We start from the raw sequence: 19390 nt of genomic DNA, 5'->3' as shown, positions 1-19390 counted from the left end.
CCACCCAGATGGGGATGGAGGAAAGGAAATAATTTTTTTCTCAACATCCTAAATGTTTAATTCCTTCTTTTGAGACCAGGGCCCGATTCCAGACATCCCAGCCACGAGAAACAACATTTCCACTTCTATCCTGTCAAATACCTTAAGAATCTTGCACACTTCAATGAGATCGTGTGTCATTCTTCTAAGCTCAAGAGAGTAACAGACCACACCAAAAAAAATCAATGAGGTGAACCTTCACTGCACTCCTGCTATCATTCCTTAGGCAACTAAATCAAACATGCACACAGTACTCCAGATGCAGTCTTACTCAGGCTCTATGAAGGTGGAGAAAGCCTTATGTTCTAGTCAAATATTCTTACAATAAACACTAACACACCATGTGTCTTCCTAACTGCTTTTCATACCTGCTCATTAACTTTGTACTTCATGTACATGGACACCCAAGTCCTTCTGAACAATGACTTCTTTTACTCTCATGAGCTAAAAAAAATTCCACCTGTCTTATTTTTTCTACCAAAGTGACAACTTCATGTTCACTTCATATTTCACTTTGCTCATGTCCATAAAGCCTCTCTGTATCCTCCTTGCATCCCATTCTGCCACCTAGCTTTGTATCATCAGCAAACTGACCCCTCTGCTAAAAAAAATAGGAAATTCCTATCTTCTCTAGTCAGGCCTCACAATTTTAACCTTTTCAGTTAACACTTCCCTTGACAGCTTTTGTACGAAAGAAATCAAATGTAGCTGATACAAGTTTTCCTCAGCTACAATTTTCCACTTCTGGCAACATTGTTCTAAATCTCTTCTGCACCATCTCCAATTCTTTGATGTAATGTCTAGGATTGCATGCAGTGCTCAAACTGTGGTCTGTAGAAGCTGTATACACATCTAGAATTAATGTAAATTCTGTGCCTCAGTTCATTAAAGAAAGCATCATGCATTCCTGTTGTAGTAAGGCACCTATTGACCTGACCTGCTACCTTTCAAACATCTGTGAACAAGCACTTCCTTTGTCCTTCTGCACCATGCAAATATCCTAGCATTTACTGTATTCCTTTGCCTTGTTGCACCTCCCCAAATACATTATCTCACTTCTCTGCCTTTTTTTTAAAATCGCCTAATTGACTAGGCCACTTTTATCTTCCAGTAATCCAAAGCTTTTCTCTGGTAAACAGTAATGCTAATTTTTAAATTATCTGCATCATATTTTATAGGAACTTTTTTTTAGCATAATCAAAGGCTACAGGCATTCCTGAAGAAATAAGGCTTGAATGCAGATTTAGAACGGATAATTCTCATGCTATTTAATGGGGAATGTTCCACAATTCCTGGTTAAGTTCCAAGATTTCATTTATAAAGAATGATCAGTTGTCAACAATCCAGACAGGACAATTGTCAGTTCACATTGCAGTCCGTATAGCAGGAAAGAGAGATATTATGAATTCTTAATAACTTTTGAGTTTCCCCCCCCCAACCCATTTTAGTTTTTCAAAACCAGAGGTGAATACTGTTCCTGTAGTAATATTTTCTGCCAATGCATTTGGAAAATCAGGCATTGAACTCTTATGATTTTGTTGTGTGCTGCTATAAATCTGCACTATTGCGCCTCTTATCAAAATAACAAGTGAATTTCCTAAATCTTTACAGCAAATTATCTTGGGTTCAACAGGCATTAGCTTGCAATGATGAATGGAAACATATTGCAACATTTTCCCATACATCATTGCAAAACTAATGCCAATGAGAAATAAAACAATAGTAAGAAATTCAGTTTGAAAACTTGCTATGTACAGAGAAGATTAACAAATCTTAACCAGGTTGTAAAAGCAAAGAGCATGATTTCACCTGTCCCCAATGGATAACAGGATATATACTTGACACACATGACAAAATTACTAAATACACATGTTGCTTATTTTCTAACAAAACAATACTTTATAGTTAATGTACACAGCTAAGCAAGTTCTACTATTTTGACTATTTGGAGCTAAAACTAGAAATATATAAAAACACAATTTAGGAGAGTTCGTGACAAGTATCTTTGAGCTTAATGAAGTAAGGTACTGAAATAGTTTTAGTTCTCAATCATTCCCAGTGATTTCACAACTTATTGACTTGTGACGTGTTAAAGTATGGTCAAGTAAATCAAGACGATTTAAAAACAATCCTAACAATGTTAGCACTTGGAAGCAGTATTTTTGTTTCACAGAAATTGTTCATGGCATTGCTTCAGCTGTAACATTTCATCTTCAAGAATGAGAATGCAAAAATATTAAACGCACAAAGGGCACATAGGAAGCAGACTAAGGAAGGCTGCCAGTTAAGTACAAAAGCCAGCAAAACCACAGGCACTCATCTTTCTACAATGTAGTTTTGTGCAAATACGAGGGTGAAGAGGAATGAATGCAGGCATAATGGAAAGTTTTGGCTGTGCCCTCTTACCAGTTTTGCTTGTTGTGCATTCATTGGATCCGAATATTGCAGCAGTGCTTGGAATTGATTATTCTTTGTAAAAGTGATGATTTTCAGTACTGGTCCGAACTTGGAAAAAATCTTTTAAAAAGAGAATACAATTAGCAACCAACAAAAGTTGAGTTGAAATCCATAAATAAAATCTAAGGTGAAGTACAAACATACCTGGTAAAGTACATCCAGAGTAACTGGATAATACATATTGTCAATAATCACTCTAAGTACAGGGCTTTGAGCTGGTGTCACTGCACTTTCACTGGCCGTGGTTCCAGTAAGGGGTGTACTTGCAGTCTGCACAGCAGTTACAGCCTGAAGAACTGCTTGAGCACGCTATAACCGATAAGACACAAATTATGGCTTACTTCTCAGAATGATTTTTCACATTGAAGTATCATTTCAGATACTTGTATTAAACTTTTATTCTGCCTAAGTTTTGGTTGTGTTTGGGGGGGGGGGGGGGGGGGGGGGGGGGGAAAGAGGAGGAAATGTAAAATTATTGGGTACATGTTTCAGTAGTTTTTAAAGGTGGCAGTGTACTCACAATTCACAGTTGTTTCATACAAAATTTGAACACATAATTTGAACTTTTGGTAGTTACTTATTCAATGAACCAGATATTTTAATTTAATAGCTTAAGATCAGAGTACTCATTCTTAAACTATAACTTTTTAAAAAGTGATTCACAAATGGAATAAAAGCTTTCTCCTAAGATGAGCTCAATATCGCAAGTGGTACAACAAAACCTTAAGGCAATTCATGATAGGCCAATTGATATAGGCAGAGCTACATAAAATATCTATAACTTGCACAATGAATCATGCCTCTTCAGATCAATTATAAACAGCAAAATTAAATGACAAATGCAGTTCAACCAACAGTGAAAAGGAAATTAATGTGGTTGTTTCACCAATTTCTTGTGTGCATTCAACTTGCGTAAAAATTTCCATCAGACCATAAGACGTAGGAGCAGAATTAGGCCATTTGGCCCATCAAGTCTACTCTGCCATTAGATTATGGCTGATTTATTTTTCCCTCTCAATCCCATTCTCCTGCCTTCTCCCCATAATCTTTAGCACCCTTACTAATCAACCTATCAACTTCCACTTTAAATATACCCAATGACTTGGCTTCCATAGCCATCTGTGACAATGAATTCCACAGATTCACCACCCTCTAGCTAAAGAAATTCATCCTTATCTGTTCTAAAGGGACGTCCTTCTACTCTGAGGCTGTGCCCTCTAGTCCTAGACCCTCCCACTACTGGAAACATCCTCTCCACATCCACTCTATCCAGGCCTTTCAATAGTTGGTAGGTTTAAATGAGATCCCCCCCTCATCCTTCTAAACTCCAGCGAGTACAGGCCCAGAACCACCAAATGTTCTTCCTACATTCACCCTTTCATTCCTGGGATCATTCTTATAAACCTCCTCTGGACCCTCTTCAATGCCAGCATATCCTTCCTTAGATATGCAGCCCAAAATAGCTCACAATACTCCAAGTGTGGTCTTTCCAATGCCTTATAAAGCCTCAGCATTACATCCTTGCTTTTATATTCTAGTCCTCTTGAAATGAATGCTAACATTGCATTTGCCTTCCTTACTACCACCTCAATGTGCAAGTTAACTTACAGGGAATCCTGCACTAGGATTCTCAAGTCCCTTTGCACCTCAGATTTCTGAATTTGCTCCCCATTTTGAAAATAGTCTATGCCTAGGATAGAGGATGAGGTATATAGAGACACATCCATGATAGTGTGCAGTGAGGATGGTAAGGAGGACAGGCAGGTGAAAAGTCAGGATAATTTGCTGAACAATAGAAGTACAACAAAATCAGTAGCAGATACTGGACTAAATGTACTATATTTAAACACACGTAGCATTAGGAATAAAGTAGATGACCTAGTGGCACAACTACAGATTAATAAATACGACATTGTGGCAATCACAGAGTCATGGCTTTATGACAGATGTAATTGGGAACTAAATGTTCAGGGGGTACAGTGTACAGGAAGGATAGGCGGGTAGGCAGAGAGGGTGGTGTGGCCATGATGGTTAGTAATGATATAAAATCAACAGAAAGGAAGGACATTGGGTCAGAAGAGGTGGAATCCTTATGGGTGAAGCTAAGAAAGAGCAAGGGTAAAAGGACAATATAGTTATATATAGGCACCCTAACAGCAGTCAGGATGTGGACTATAGATTGCAGTTAGAAATAGAAAAAGCGTGCCAGAGTGACAACGTTAAGATAATTATGGGGGATTTTAACATGAAGGTGGACTGCGAAATCCAGCAAGGCAGTAGACCTCAGGAGAGTGAGTTTGTGGAATGTCTACGGGACGGCTTTTTGGAGCAACTTGTTGGAGCCCACCAGGAGATCAGCTGTTTTGGGTTGGGTGCTGTGTAATGAACCGGAGGTGATTAGGGAACTAAAGGTAAAGGAACCATTAGGAACTAGTGATCACAATATGATTGAGTTCAGTTTCAAATTCGAGAAGGAGAAGCTAACAACTGGTCTATTGATATTTCAGTGGAACAAAGGAAATTACAGTGGCATAAGAGAGGAGCTGGCCCAAATTGATTGGAAGAGTAAGATAGCTGCAGGGACGGCAGAGCAGAAATGGATGGAATTTCTACAAGAAACAAGGAAAATTCAGGATAGATATACTCCAAGAAAAAAGGTTTTGAATGGAAAAAGGCAAAAATGCGGATAACGAGAGGTTAAGGATGTTACGGACTCAGTGAATGTCCCTTTAAGATAGAGAGTGTCTGTGTATGTGTGTGTGGGGCGTGCTTACGTCAATAGAAGAAAAGGACGTAATGACGTTGTTGAAGAAGTTAGAAGGAGAGAGAGAGAGAGAAGGGAGAGAGACACCAGCCTGCTTGTTTTCTCTATCGATGGATGAGAAACAATAACTGTGTTTGCCACTGAAATCCATGTATGGAAGTTGGAAGTAATCCAGTGGAGTTCACTTTGTTACTGACCTGTAGAAGGAAACAGGTATTTGTGTGTGTGGACGACCACGATTCAGATGCTTTTCGGGGTGAGGAAGTCACTACCGAGTGAACACTGGAGTGTCGTTTGGGTTCCATCGTGGAACATTTGGATTTCGTATTTACTCTCTTCATGTTTCTCTACGCCTACGTCTTATCTTCAGACAACGGTGGTTGTTGAAGAAGCCCTTGCTCATGTTTCACCTTATGGCTTGCGGAACTGAACTTTAAGAACCATTCCGGAACTGGGAGTTTTGGACTTTGCCACACACACACACGAAGAGTTTAGTTTTGGGGTTAGCGTTCAAGGTTTAACATTTTTGAATTCTAACATACTAACATTTTTACTTTTATTTTACGTATTATCATAAGTAGTAATTAATAAAATAGTTTTTAACACTGAATCATGCTCAGCGTGTTTCTTTTGTTGCTGGTTCGTGACAAGGATAAAATAAGAGCAAGAGGGAGGGCATACAAGGAAGCAAAAATTAGTGGAAAACAGAAGACTGGGAAACTTTTAAAAACCTGCAGGAAGAAACTAAGAAGGTCATTAGGAAAGAAAGGATGAATTATGAAAGGAAGTTGGCAGACAACATTCAAAAGGATACTAAGAGTTTTTTTTAAATATATGAGGAGTAAAAGAGAGACACGGGTTGATATAGGACCAATCAATAATGGTGCGGGAGAGATTATAATGGATGATAAAGAGATGGCAGAGAAATTAAATGAGTATATTGCATCAGTCTTCACTGTGGAGGACATCAGCAATATACCAGATAGTCAGGGGTCTCAAGGGATGGAACTGAGTTCAGTTAAGATTACTAGAGAGAAGGTGCTAGGAAAGCTAGATGGACTAAAGACTGATAAGTCTCCCGGACCAGATGAGGTGCATCCCCGGGTTCTGAAGGAGGTGGCTTTAGAGATAGCGGAGGCATTGGTGATAATTTTCCAGGAATTGATAGACTCCGGCATGGTTCCGGAGGACTGGAGGGTCGCAAATGTAGTTCCGCTGTAAAGGAAGGTGGGAGGCAGCATAAAGGAAATTACAGACCTATTAGTCTGACGTCAGTGGTGGGAAAGTTATTAGAATCGATCCTCAAGGATGAGGTTATGGAATACCTAGAAGTGCAAGGCAAGATAGGTCCAAGCCAACATGGTTTTGTGAAGGGAAGATCCTGCCTGACCAACCTATTGGAGTTTTTTGAGGAAATCTCAGGTAGGGTGGATAAGGGAGAGGCTGTAGACGTTGTGTACTTAGACTTTCAAAAGGCCTTCAACAAGGTACTGCACAAGAGGCTGATTAATACGATGAGAGGTCATAGAATTACAGGTCAGATAACAGAATGGGTGGAGCATTGGCTGGTTGGCAGAAAGCAAAGGGTGGGAATAAAAGGATCCTGTTCTGGTTGGTTAGTGGTGTTCCGCAGGGTTCGATGTTGGGGCTGCTTCTTTTTACTCTGTACATCAACAATTTGGACGATGGAGTAAATGGTTTTGTGGCTAATTTTGCAGATGACACCAATATAGGTGGAGGAGTAGGGAGTATTGAGGAGACAGGAAGGTTGCAGAGAGACCTAGATAGTTTAGGAGAATGGGCAAGGAAATGGCAGATGAGATTCAATGTTGAGAAATGTACAGTTGTACACTTTGGAAACACAAATAAACGGGCAGATTATTATCCAGAAGGGGAGAAAATTCAAAGTACAGAAGTACAAAGGGACTTGGGGGTACTCGTGCAGGATATCCTAAAGGTTAACCACCAGGTTGGATCAGCGGTAAGGAAAGCGAATGCTATGTTGGCATTCATTTCGAGAGGTATAGTGTATAAAAGTAGGAAAGTGTTGATGAGGCTCTACGGGGCACTAGTGAGGCCTTATTTGGAGTACTGTGTACAGTTTTGGGCCCCATATGTTAGGAAGGATGTGCCGATGGTGGAGAGGGTTCAGAGGAGATTTACGAGGATGATTCCTGGAATGAAAGGGCTTACATATGATGAGTGTTTGTCAGCTCTTGGACTGTACTCACTGGAGTACAGAAGAATGAGAGGGGGCTTCATAGAAACATTTAAAATGTTGAAAGGACTGGACAGAGTAGATGTGGCCAAACTGTTTCCCTTGGTGGGTGAGTCCAGGACCAGAGGGCACAATCTTAGAATTAGAGAGTACACGTTTAAAACAGAGATGAGGAGGAATTTCTTTAGCCAGAGGGTTGTGAATTTATGGAATTCCTTGCCACGTACAGCAGTGAAGGCCAGATCATTGGAGGCATTTAAGGAGGATATAGACAGATATCTAATTAGTCAAGGTATCAAGGGATATAGGGATAAGGCTGGAAATTGGGGTTAGAATAGTTTTCCCCCCCCTCCCCCCCATTTCTCATTTCTTTTTCCCTTTCTTTCTCCCTTTCCTTTGGAGCAGACTCAATGGGCCAAATGGCCTACTTCTGCTCCATTGTCTTGTGATCTTTATTCCTTCTACCAAAGTGCATGACCATACACTTTCCTGTGCTGTATTCCATCTACCACTTCCTTGTCCATTCTTCCAACCTGTCTAAGTCCTTCTACAGACTCCCTACTTCCTCATCACCACCCGCCCACCTATCTTTGTATCACCTGTAAACTTGGCCACAACGTCATCAATTCTATCATCCAGATCATTAACATACAATGTGAGAAGTAGTGGACACTGACCTCTGGGGAATACCACTAGTCACCGGCAGCCAACCAGAAAAGGCCCCCTTTATTCCCACTGTTTGCCTTCTGCCAGTCAGCCAATCTTCTATCCATGCTAGTACCTTTCCTGTAATACCATGGGCTCCTATCTTGTTTAGCAGCCTCATGTGCAGCACCTTGTCAAAGGCCTTCTGAAAATCCAAGTAAACAACAGCCACTGACTCTCCTTTGTCTTTCCTGCCCATTACTTCCTCAAAGAATTCCAGCAGATTTGTCAGGCAAGATTTCCCCTTAAGGAAACCATGCTTACTTTGGCTTCCAAGTAACCCAAAACCTCATCCTTAATAATGGACTCTAACACTTTACCAAGCATTGAAGTCAGGCTAACTGGCCTACAATTTCCTTCCTTTTGCCTCCCTCCCTTCTTAGAGTGGACAGCAGTTTGGACTTATCTATATAACATCATGTACCAATACTTGCTCAAATTGGAGCACAATTCACCAATCCTATTTCTTTGACCTTTTCTTTGTTTGTATCAGCATTTCTTTTCTTTCTGTTTTTCTACTTCCCCTCAAGTATTTCAAGTGAAATTGAAAATGAGCTAGTTACAACATATTCCAATAACTGCATACAAATTCCACTTTTGTTCTAATCCAACATTTATACTCGGTGATTTACAAACCAGATTTTACCTTCCAAACTACTGCTGCCCACAATAACATTTCATGAACAGGTCAATTCACTGGCCTACGGCATTCAATTCATTTTTCTTCTTTTCAATTTTTCCTACCTATAATTCTATTTCATAAACAGTTGTCTTATGGATCCTTAAGACATCCATGATTGTATTCCACTTAGTGTTAAACTACTTTCCCATTTTCCTTTTCAAGAGGGATTCACGCTGCATATGAACAGTATAGCAAACAAACAGGCTGTTCAACCTACCACGTCTGTGTTGACCATGATGCTAATCTAAACTAATCCCACCTACCTGTTTATGGTCCATATCCTTCTATTCCCCACCTGTTCATGTGTCTGTCTGGATGCCTCTTAAACATTGTTGTCATATCTGCTTCTACCACCTCCCCTGGCAGCACATTCCAGGCACCTATCACTTTCTGTGTAAAAATCTCCTCTAAGCTTTCCCCTTACCTTAAACCCATGCCTTCTAGTATTGGGCATTTCCACCACTGGAAAAAGATTATGACCATCTACCCTGTTTATGCCTCCTATAATTTTATACACGTATCAGGTTGCTCCTCTGTCTCCAGAGAAAGCAATCCAAGTTTGTCCAACCTCTCCTTATAGCTTATACATTCCAATCCAGTCAACATCCTGGTGAACCTCTTCTGCAGCCTCTACAAAGCCTGGACATCCTTCCTATAGTATGTCAACAAGAACTGCACACATTACCGCAAATGTAGCCTAACCTAAGTTTTATACAGCTGCAACATGTCCTCCCAACTTTTATACACAATGCCCTGATCAAGGGTGGCATTTACCACCCTTGTGTTGCCACTTCAGGGAACTATGGACTTGCACCCCAAGATCCCTCTGTACATCAATATTCTAAAGGGTCCTGTCATTTACTGTATACTTTCATCTTACATTTGACCTCCCAAAGTGCATCCCCTCACACTTGTATTGGTATTGGTTTATTATTATCACTTGTTCTGAGGTACAGTAAAAAAACTTGTCTTGCATACTGATCATACAGATCAATTCATTACACAGTGCAGTTACATTGGGTTAGTACAGAGTGCATTAAGGTAGTACAGGTAAAAACAATAACAGTACAGAGTAAAGTGTCACAGCTACAGAGAAACGTTCAGGTTAAGCTACATCTGTCATTTCTCTGCCAAAATTTCCAACTGATCTATATCCTGTATCATTTGACAACCTCGTCATGCACAACTCCACTAACTTTCATGTCATCTGCAATCTTGCCAAACAGCCCACCTACATTTTCATCCAAATCATTAATTTGCATTACAAACAACTGATGTTCTATGCTTCTCTCCTGTCTAAGAATACTGACTTGTAACCAAAGTTCAGACTTCTGGGAAAAGGAGCAAAATAAAATTTGTACTTATTCTACTCTTGTTTGAGGAAGCTTGTTTTCACACATCATGATGCTGACTTTTCTTATAAAATCTTAAAATTTTAAGTTTAATTAATGTTCATCCTTTTCACATCTTTGCTTTTACATAAGGCAGGCATAATAAATTGAGGGTGGGGAGATATAATTTTTCAAGCTCCCTCATCCACACTCAAATATTTGAATTCACCATGATTTAAACACTTAAGGATGTAGGAGCTGCCAAAATTAATAGCACTTATCAACTCAAATTTCCAAAAAAAAACAAATTATAAAATGCAGGTTCAGAAACAGCATTTTCACAAAGAATTAAACAAACCTGGTTTAAAGCATTGTCTGTCTTCAACTCTTTATGATTAGAGTACTGAATGTAGATAGGTTGGTTCCGAAGGTGAGGTGTTACAGCAGTATAGTAATTCACCATGGTGATAGCTGCCTCTTCAGAAGCCATTTCCAAAAAAGCCTGGAAGACCACAAAAGGTACCTTACTAAGGATGAGCAAGTTTTGAGAAAGGCTATCAAGCTCTGACAGTACAATTGAGCATAATCTTAGAATATATTACAACTGTAATTTATACTTTCTCAAATAAATGACCACTGGTTACCAGCTCCATTCTCCTCACATGCAGAACACAAATTACATTTTCATTAAGTTTTATCCATAATAATTTCAACATTAAATACGTTTTCAAAATAGATGGGGTCATCCACAGTACACAAACGTGATCATGAATGATTCAGTTAAGTCCCATTTCTTATTATTCCTCACTTTTTCTTTATTTTCTCCAATTTTTCCTTGTCACTGCATCAGGAAAGTGACAGCAACTTCTGGAGTGCACGAGCATGGTTAAAAATAGAAACAAAGGTTTCTGTCTGTGATTTCATGCTCCTTTAGAGGAATTTTTATTTCACGTTATCTTCACCATAAAATATCAACAAAATGTTACAATTTGTTGAGTAACTTATGGATTTATACTAAGCACGAGAGGTGATTTTATTAGAACATATATAAGACCCTTCAAGATCTTTAGCTGTGCTATCACTTTACCATTGACTATAAAACCGAGACCATGTACTTGCATGTTATTTTTATAGATGGGAATGGAATTGTGCTTTTTCGATGTTTCTTTCCAATAGCAAGATTTGCTGTATTGTAGAACAGTGGTCAGGAAGTCACAACATGTACACATTCCCTAAGAGTTTGCTCAGGTGGTAGAGATCCCTTTTTATTAACAAGCATAGAAGATACCGCAATCTTCTAAAACACTCTACTCACCAGAAAATAAGGAAGTTTGAACAGGTAAATTAATATTTCAAGATTTACAGTCATTCATGATTTTTTAAATTTGTTTAAATATCAGCACACCATGAACTAATTTATGGCACATACATATGCCAGAACCACTTTTCAACTGTGCGCTTATGCCACAATTTTACAGAAATAGAAAAGGGAATATTGAAATACAGTAAAACTCCAATAATCAGTATCTGAATGCTCAGAAATCTTGATGGTTCAACATCTGGCTCACTCAGTGGAGTCCAGAGTGCGAGTTGTGTAAATGGCTGTAGCCGAGACAGACGGCCAGATGTATGGCCAAGGCCAGACATCTGGGGATCAGGAATTTGAGCAAGTTCACAGCCAGAGGGGAGATCCAGATTGGCTTGCACGTTTCGACTCATCTTGTCAAATTTAAACATGCAACATGAAATTCACCTTGCTCTATTTTCTGCTCCCTTTAAACTCACTGGATTCATTGAAAAATGCATACTGTTGTGTAATGTGTGGAAAAATGGAAATAATGTTAATCTAAATAGTCCAGAAGATCTGCTAATTCTCGCACACAAGTCCTAAGGGTGCTGGATTATAAGAGTTCTAGTGTATTAAAAATGCACTTCATTATATTTAAATTGTTAAAAGCTTTACTGAAACTAATGGAATACTTTAGAAGTAGTTAGGCATTAAAGATTACTAAAGCAACCACTGATGTGCTAGCTACATTTGCTTTAAATTAAGCATGTGCCAGAAATCATTTTAGGATGTACACACCTGGTTTTTCCCCTTCAGCATCAGAATGTTGGTAACTTTTCCAAATGGCAAGCCCAAAGCTATGACCTCCGTTTCCATCACTTCAGTGGGCAGCTTTCTAATATGGAGAACACGGGATGGAGCTCCAAGCATCTTATCATCAACTTTAAATTTCTTGCTGTCATTCCCATTTGCTGTAGAACATTAATGTATATTAAGTTTACAAACAGAAGAAAAATCTTGTTCCATGTGAAAATAACAGTTGTCTAGTTTCTACATTAGAAATTCTGATAATTAAATTTACTATTACTGATCTATCCTGACAAATTATCTACACTTTAAAAGATCAGACAATGCAATCAAAATTCAATTTGTAAAAGCATAGCTCTGGGGAAAAAAAATTACTGCAAGCCAAAGCTTTGGGGAAAGAGGCTACCTTTCAAGCCAAGCTTTAGTTATACAGTTATTTTTCTAAAAACACCAACAAAATAGTGGCCAGATTGTAGTAATGAGGTAAATATGACAATAAACACTCATAATAGTAATAATTAATAAATACGACTCAAAAACAGAAAAACCAACAAATGCAGACTATGAAGTCCTCAATTTCGTACCAAGTCTTTCAATAATTATTTCATAACCACAACATGGCAGCCTACATCAAATATTAATGAGATACATTTACCTTATTCAAATATTTTAAATCTAATGATTAGCAGGAAATATTTAAACAATTAAACATAACGATATTACAATGTAACCTTCAGTTAGCTTTTGTTTGTCCCTTTATGTCAAAGAATCCAGCTGGGTTAGATTACACAACAACAAGCAAATTGTTTTCAAAAGTGATCATTAATATACTTGGAAAAGTAAATCACCAATAAAGTCAGGAATTAAATGTGAAATTCATGGGAAGAAGTGATTAATTGACATTCCAAGATGAAATGATTAAACAAGAGCAAAGCTTGCATAGAGCACTGTTCTTTACAGACACTATACCTCAGGGGAAATCAGTGATCTAGAAATCAACAAGCAATTTGCTCAGGGTATGCATGTACATCACTTTGAAGACTGTTCAAAAAGGGATAGAAATAACATTTGTCAAATAATTTCAAATTCTCATGATTAATGCACACAGAAGCGGGTACAGATGCTACAATGTGGCACAAATTTTCACTATCAAAAAAATCATCAATTCGAGGTGCAGGAGGACAATTTTAAGCAAGATATTTTCAACATACTGGTCAGTAGGGGTTAAAGGATATCAAGTACAAGGTCTGTTCACAGAGACCAAGAATGCACTCCTCCATAAACAGTACTTATTGAGGGGAGGGTGAACGGAGGCGGGAAGGGGAAGATAAATTCCAAACGCCATTGAAGACACTATTCAGCTGCATGGCACACAAAGATACTGAGTGGGATAGTCTCAGAACAGAACTAACAGCTCAAAACTGGGCATCTACGAGGCACTGTGGAAAACCAACAGCAAAAGGTATGCGCACTCTCACAATCTGTAGCCTAATGGCTTGGCATATTTCTCACTCTGTCGTGACTGTCAAGCCAGGGGATCAACTCCAGTTCAATGAACAGTGCCAAAAGACTTGTCACGAGCAGCACTAGGTATACCTAAAAGGAGCCAGCCAGCCTGGTAAACGGCAAAATACAAGGCTACTTGCATGTTAATCAAAAGCACGCAAAAGATGGAGCAAAGCAAACTCACTACAAGCTAACTCAAGTCATGAACAAAACAGTCTTGTCATGTGGTGGACAAATAAACAGCTCAACAAGAGGAGGATGTATGAACATCCCCACCCTCAATGACAGCTGGGCCTAACATGTGAATGCTAAAGAAAAGGCTGAAACATTTCCACCCACATTCAGTCAGCAGTGCCAAATAGATGATCCATCTTGCCTTCCTCATCATCATACAAATCACTTTCCAGCCAATTTGATTCCTTCTTCATGGTTGAGAGCAGTGGATAGCTGAATACTAGAGGTGAGGCAGGAGTGCCTGCCCTTGACATCAAGGCAGCTTTTGACTGAGTGCATCATCAATGCTCCCTCGTGAAACCAAAGCCAATGGTTAGTAAAAGAAAAACACTCCATTATCTGGAGTTCTACCTCATGCAAAGGAAAATGGTTTGATTGTTGGAGGTCAATCATCTGAAACACAGCACCCCATTCGGCATCCCAAACATTCATTACTCCCATTACAGACACACAATGGCTTCAGCATGTACCATCTACAAACTGCACAGCAGTTACCCATATGAGTTACTCCCAAGACATCACCTCCCAAGCCCATGACTCCTACCACCGATTACTGGGGCAACAGACACATGGAAAAGCCACCATCTGCAGGCTCCACTCCAAATTGCACATCTTGACTTGGAAATAGAATATTGGTCCTTCAATGTTATTGGCTCTGAATCGTGGCATTCCTTGCCTACCAGCAGCGTAGGAGGATCTTCACCAGAAGAACTGCAGCATTTCAAGGCAGCAGCTTACCACCATCTTCTCAAGAACAATTGTTCACCTTGCCAGCAATGCCTGGAGTTCAAAAAATAAGGTAGATAGAGCAACAAAAGGCAGACTGAGACACACCGGCACTTCTGCATCAGTCATGTGTTGTAGCTCTGGCATTGGCCAGAGACAACCTGTCTGCCACTGTGTTGCACCAGATTTCCCAATGCTCAGGCTAGGTAGCCTAGTGCTAGCACTGCAATGCGCATTCAATGAATGGAAGAAATCAGCTGGTGGGAGGAAGACAAGTGGTTTTATCATCAACATTTTTATTTATGCCAATTTTGATGTTAATTTTTTTTTAAATTCAAGGTTTATTCTGTTAATTAACGGGCCTTAAGGATTGCTGACACTAAAAGCATTGACAGCCAGTGAACTGCGAGGGGAAGGAGGTAGGGCTCACCAGCTTTAAAAGTTGCTCTTCAAGTGCAGTTGGCTCTCTGGTGCACAGCACAATCAGCCATACCAAGACTACTCCCAGGGACACATTACAACAAGCACTGAGGCCCAGGCAAAATGGTCAATAATTCTGGGGCAATGGAAAATCTACCACAGTATGTAAAAATACATTATCTGGATTCAGAAATATTTAGGCAAGTGTAAAAATTCACAATTTCTGACCACTGGATAGCTCACTAACTGATTGGGTCACTTAGATTATCTTTACTGTCAATCACATTAAAAACAATCTTCAAATTTTGTGACTTCTGCAGGATATGAAAAAAGCTCACCCTTAAAATATATGTTCGATATTTCAAAGCCTACATAAATCCCTTCAGATAATACTTTAAAAATAAATGAGATACAAGTGTCCTAGTAGGCCAATGCCTTCATTATTTTGATTCTTAAATTAAGCAGGTCCTTTAAATTCAAAACACAAGCTTTAAGTAGATGGGTAGATTATGAACTGAATATACCAAAAGAAAAATCAAACGCCTTCCCCATTCAGGCATCTTCCAAACAAATGCTTAACAAATGAGAAGATCCGAACACCCTCAGAGAAGCCAAAACATTAAGATAAACCTATAAAGAATACTCAAGTTGTATTTACTAAATATTGCTAGTATCTATGAGAGGATTATTTCTGATGGCAGTTTTTTTATTTCAGTTTTAACACTAAACGCACTTAAACATTCATTTGGCTTTCTGTGGCTTGATCAGTTTGCCTTAAAATCTTTTGTTGTTATAGGAAATGAGTAAATGATAACATCTCCAAAATTCCTTTGTATAAAAGGTTTAACCAATCAGGACTATGAGCATTCATGGTGAAAATGCTGAATATTTGATTCTGGCAATGGAAAATAAAACAGAATGATAATTTCTAAGCTCAACTGAAAGTGGTAAACAACTGTTGCAGGCAAGTTCCAAGGTCATCAAGCCCTACAATCTATCATAAAATAGTAGTTTACTGGGAAGTGAAACTTCCTAAAATTCTTAAAAAGGATAAAGATCCCACTGAATGTGCATCTTGTAGACCCATTTCTTTATTAAATGTGGATTCCAAAATATTGGCTTCTAGATTGGAAAAGGTTCTTCCACAAATTATCTCTGATGTCCAGACAGGATTTATCCAATATCGTTATTTGCATTTTAACCTTAGGTTAATGAATATCATATATAACCCTTCATCTAAAATTCCAGAATGTGTTATTTCATTAGATGCTGAAAAAGCATTTGATAGAGTCGAATGGGAATATTTATTTAATACACTTGAGAAATTTTAGTCCCAATTTTATATCTGCGATCAAATTGATTTATCATACACCTATGGCTTCAGTACTTACTAATAATCAGAGATCCCCACTGTTCAGGCTTTTTCGAGGTACTAGACAGGGTTGCCCTCTAAGTCCTTTATTATTTGATATTGCTTTGGAACTCTTGGCAATTGCCCTTCATGATTCTTTTAACATATTTGGTATCACTTGTCAACAGGGGATTCATTATCTCTATGTGCAGATGACTTGTTACTTTATATTTCTAACCCAGAGGAATCCATCCCTGCAGTATTATCACCACTTGCTCAGTTCAGTGCTTTTTCTGGTTATAGATTAAATCTTAATAACAGTGAACTCTTTCCATTAAATATGCAAACCCCAATTTATAGGCAATTACCATTTAGATTAGTAACAGAGCATTTTATGTATTTGGGTGTTAAAATTACCAAGAAGCATAAGGACCTGTTTAAAGTTAACTTGTTACCTTTAATTGATCACGTTAAACAATTATTTACGAAATGGTCCCATTATCTCCATCATTGATAGGCTGAATTAATGCTGTTAAGATGAATATTTTACCAAAATTTCTATATCTATTTCAGGCATTTCCAACTTTCATCCTGAAATCTTTGTTTGACACTATCGATTTTAAAATTCTTTCATATATATGGCAGAATAAAAACCCAAGGTTAAGTAACAAATAGTTACAAAAATTAAAAAAGGACGGTGGCATGGCTTTGCTTAACCTTAGATTTTATTACTGGGCAATTAATATCAGATATTTAATTTATTGGGCACAAGATTTAGATGTAATTCAATGTCCCAAATGGGTATACCTTGAGTATGAATCAGTGCAAGGATTTTCATTAGTTTCTATTTTAGGAGCCTCACTCCCTTTTGCACTTACTAAATTGAGTAAACATATGACTAACCCAATAGTTAAACATACAATACAAATATGGTTTCAATTCCGTAAATTCTTTGGATTGAATAAACTTATCAAGCCTCATTCAATTTATTTTTTTCTTTCAACCATCCAGAATCGACTTAGCTTTTTCTTTATGGAAAATGAAGGGAATAACGTTTCCGTGATTTATTCATTGATAACTGTTTTTTTATCTTTTGAACAGTTGTCTAATAAATACAATTTGCCTAGATCACACTTTTTTCAATACTTACAGATTAGAATTTTTTTTAAAAGTTACTATGCCTTCATTTCTGACTCCATATAAAATTGAAATTACGGAAAAAATTTTAGGCTTTAATCCCTATCAGAAGGGCTTGATAGCAATAATTTATGATCTAATTATGAAAATACATCCAGAGACACTTAATAAAATTAAGAATGAATGGGAAAGAGAACTCCAAATACCTTTACCCACAGAGACATGGAAGAAAATTCTTCAATTAGTTAATACATCTTCAATGTGTGCCAGACACTCTTTGATACAATTTAAGGTGGTTCACAGGACCTGTATGTCGAAGCACAAGTTAACCCATTTTTATCACCATATAAATCCTATATGTGGTAGATGTAATTCGGAGGTGGCTTCCCTGACACATATGTTTTGGTCCTGTCCTCTTCTGGAAAAATATTGGAAAGACATTTTTAACATTATTTCAACTGTATTGAATATTGATTTACAACCTCACCCAATCACTACAATTTTTGGACTACCAATGATGGAATCTGGCCACTTATCTGCTGCTGCTTGTCGTATGATTGCCTTTGTTACATTAATGGCCAAGCGACCCATTTTGTTTAAATGGAAGGATTCAATACCTCCCACTACTTTTCAATGGCTTTCTCAGACTATATCATGTTTAAACTTAGAAAAAATTAGGAGTGGCACTGTTGATTCTTCACTTAAATTTGAGGAAGTTTGGAATCCATTCAATATTTTAATATGATATAAATCCCTTTTCAATAATCTTTGAACTTAGAGGAGTGAAGTTGACGACATAATAATGCTCTTTGTTCATCGAGAAATATCAGTCCAGTTTTTTTTTCTTTTGAAATTTTTTTAAAATTTGTTTCGTTTTATTACTTATAATTTTTTTTCGATTTGGGTTTTTTTTAAATATAATAAATCTTTTTCTTTCTCTTTTTGATTTTTTTTGTAATATATTAATTTACCAAGAAACTGTGGGGCCTAGAATATATTTTTTATTCTTTATGACTATATATGTCATGATTGTCCTCCCAATCTCTTTGTATTACGTGTATAATTACCGATGTTATATGTATTAATTTGAAAATTAATAAAGATTGAAAAAGAAAAGTAAAACTGAAACCAACAGTGCAGTTATACATACAAGACACACAAAAAAAACTCAAAAAACTTGACTAGCTTCATACTTAGGATTGTACTATTTAAATGAGAACCAATAAGGACCCATAATTGCCAAATTGTAAAAGGGGTGTTATAATGGGTACTCCTTCAACAAATCATAAAAGCACAAGAACGAAGAAACCAGAATATAGCTAGGGCATCCAGCTCTTTCTCTGTACTCCACCATGCATTCAGTTCATAGCTGATCTTCTCTCGGGCCATTTTCTAGCACTTTCCTCGTTTTCTTTAATATCCAGAAATCTATTACTACGTTTTGAATGAGCTCAGTGACTGATCTTCCACAGTCCTCTTGGTTAGAGAATTCCAAAAGTTCACAGGCCTCTGCGTGAAGGAATTTCTCATCTCAGCCCAACCAGCCTACTCCTTGTTCTCAAGATATGCCCCCGATCCTAGCCTTTCTAGTCAGGAGAAACATCTGCCTGCGTCCAGCATGTAAAGTCTTTTACCAATTTTAAAAGTTTCAATGAGCTTTCCTTTCAGTCTTCTAAACTGTAGAGAATAGAGAACCAATCTACTCAAACTTTCCTCATACAACAA

At 37.9% G+C, this 19390-nt stretch overlaps 1 protein-coding gene across 3 annotated transcripts in view; it reads right to left on the bottom strand.

The window, feature by feature from the left end:
- The window catches only part of LOC127568412 (polypyrimidine tract-binding protein 2), a 57217-nt gene that overhangs the window by 19713 nt on the left and 18114 nt on the right, over positions 1-19390 (bottom strand). For all 3 annotated transcript variants that reach the window (XM_052012109.1, XM_052012110.1, XM_052012108.1), the window contains 4 exons: positions 12283-12455; positions 10555-10698; positions 2641-2805; positions 2446-2556 (listed from right to left, as the gene is read on the bottom strand). In XM_052012109.1, the coding sequence (XP_051868069.1) occupies positions 2446-2556; positions 2641-2805; positions 10555-10698; positions 12283-12455 (593 nt within the window). The remainder of the gene's footprint in view (positions 1-2445; positions 2557-2640; positions 2806-10554; positions 10699-12282; positions 12456-19390) is intronic.

Source organism: Pristis pectinata, chromosome 3, assembly GCF_009764475.1.
Source record: "Pristis pectinata isolate sPriPec2 chromosome 3, sPriPec2.1.pri, whole genome shotgun sequence".
Classification (NCBI taxonomy): Eukaryota; Metazoa; Chordata; class Chondrichthyes; order Rhinopristiformes; family Pristidae; genus Pristis; species Pristis pectinata.
The sequence above is the reverse complement of the archived record's forward strand: the minus strand, read 5'-3'. Positions and strand labels throughout refer to the sequence as shown.